Source organism: Crocuta crocuta, unplaced genomic scaffold, assembly GCF_008692635.1.
Source record: "Crocuta crocuta isolate KB4526 unplaced genomic scaffold, BGI_CrCroc_1.0 scaffold318, whole genome shotgun sequence".
In the NCBI taxonomy this organism is placed as follows: Eukaryota; Metazoa; Chordata; class Mammalia; order Carnivora; family Hyaenidae; genus Crocuta; species Crocuta crocuta.
In genome coordinates, this window is record NW_027531425.1 from 5,990,473 (window position 1) to 5,992,262 (window position 1,790).

Genomic DNA, 1,790 nt, shown 5'->3' on the forward strand with positions numbered 1-1,790 from the left:
ACAATGCACTCACATTACACTGCAGATTCGGCCTAGAGACGGAACACTGTGCGTCTGTTGGGAAAGTGGGGGAGCGGCAGGAATGCCAGAGCACGACTTTATAGAAAGTAAACGTAGAAGCAAAAATACTTTCTGAATATATACTGTACATTATGTAAACAAACATTCATAGGAAGAGTCAACACAGGCCAAAATATTGTTTTCTGCGAAATCAGAATCTTCTTCCTTTTAAATCACACGCACACACTGAAGATGTTTTTTGTTAAGAAAAATGGAGCCTGTTCCTATATTTGCTTATGTGCTTCCATATCTTGGAAACAAGTAGTTATTACATTCATTTGCTAACGGTCTGTCCTTTTAGTTGGCTGCCTGTTGCAAACAAGGAATACAGAACTGTCACTTCAGTACCTGTTTTCCTTTTAATACTAGCTAAGTTATATATAGAGTTAAATTCATCTGTATCGGTCCATATTCATAATATAAATAGATTAAGTGAAGCAGAGAATTTCAAAATTTGTGCCGGGGGGGAAACTAGTTGATCATTTGTTTCCAGTAAGGCTAGTAGCAAAATAATTACTACAAAGTCAGTCCAAGCTAGTAGTAAACCCCTGATTTAGCAAGCTGAATCAAAGTCTGAAGTTAGGTCATTTTAATTCCTGTAGATTACTGTGCAATTCTAGAATTTCCTACGTAAAAGACAGTGCTGGCGGCATTGACGTCCTGTGATAACAGAATGAAATACTGACTAGGTTTTGAGACGCAGCTACTCTATGAAGGAATGTGAAGGTCTTAGTCATGGTGTCCCAGCAATGCCCTCAGGATTCCCTTAATGCATCCGGAACTAAGAAAGAGAATCCATTAGTCAATAATATTATGAGTCAAAAGCCTAAATGTGAAGCAAGAAATGACAGACCTAAAACCAAAGATGCATTTCCTACTATAACAATACGTAAGGATGTCAAAGCTTTAGGTCAATGTTTTATACCAGCACAGCCCCCTCAAGAAGGAAAGAGCTTAGTCATGACTGTCCATCCCGTTTCAAAGCTTCCAGTCTTTGAAGGAGTGCGTTTCCAAATGCTTCCCAGTAGGCAGGGCTCAGTGTGTCCAGCAAAGAGTAGACTGTTTCATGATAGGGAGTGTGCAAGTGATCATCCACTTGGTCAAAAGCATAGCCTACCACCCTGAGTCCTGCTTCTGTGAGCTCTAAGCAGTATCTGTTCCTCTCTCTCGTCTCCACGTTGATGTAGGCCACGTCATCGGCACAGCGCAAGGTTTTCGAGACAAACATGTTGTTAACAGCAAAGAGAACATCGTTCACGACTGCTTCGGCTTCTAGCTTCATGTCTTTCATGTCAGCTTCTTCAAAACCATTAAGCTCTGCATCCTCCTCAAATCCTGACATGCTGCTTAGCTCCATGGGATTACAGCCCGTTTCCATTCACTAAACTTGGATGAACTTGGGCTGGCCATGTAACCTCACTGGACTCATGGTTTTCTCACCTGCGCGCGCCCGGCGTCCACCTCTTCCTCCCTCCCGGGGCGTCTCCAACTGTTGAATTCTTACCCTAAATCAATGTAGTTGCAGTTTTTTAATGCCAGTTTTGTGAATAACACTGTGTAGTTAATATTTTGAGAAGTAGATGAACAGTTCCAGCCTCAAAGAGCTTAACTCATAGAAAGAGTACATATTTTTCTAAACATTTATGAAGGTGTGTATATTAGGTTTGTATATAAATCATATTTGCATATGATTTATCCTAAGGACTTGGCTCACAGGGCTGCAGAATCCT

General features: G+C 41.1%; 1 protein-coding gene across 1 annotated transcript; it reads right to left on the reverse strand.

Annotated features, from left to right (window-relative positions):
* Nucleotides 1-634: 634 nt before the first annotated feature.
* Nucleotides 635-1,539, reverse strand: LOC144238230 (GSK3B-interacting protein). Its single transcript, XM_077771991.1, has one exon. The coding sequence runs from the start codon at nt 1,436-1,438 to the stop codon at nt 1,019-1,021; it is 420 nt and encodes a 139-aa protein (XP_077628117.1). The 5' UTR covers nt 1,439-1,539; the 3' UTR covers nt 635-1,018.
* Nucleotides 1,540-1,790: the final 251 nt, after the last annotated feature.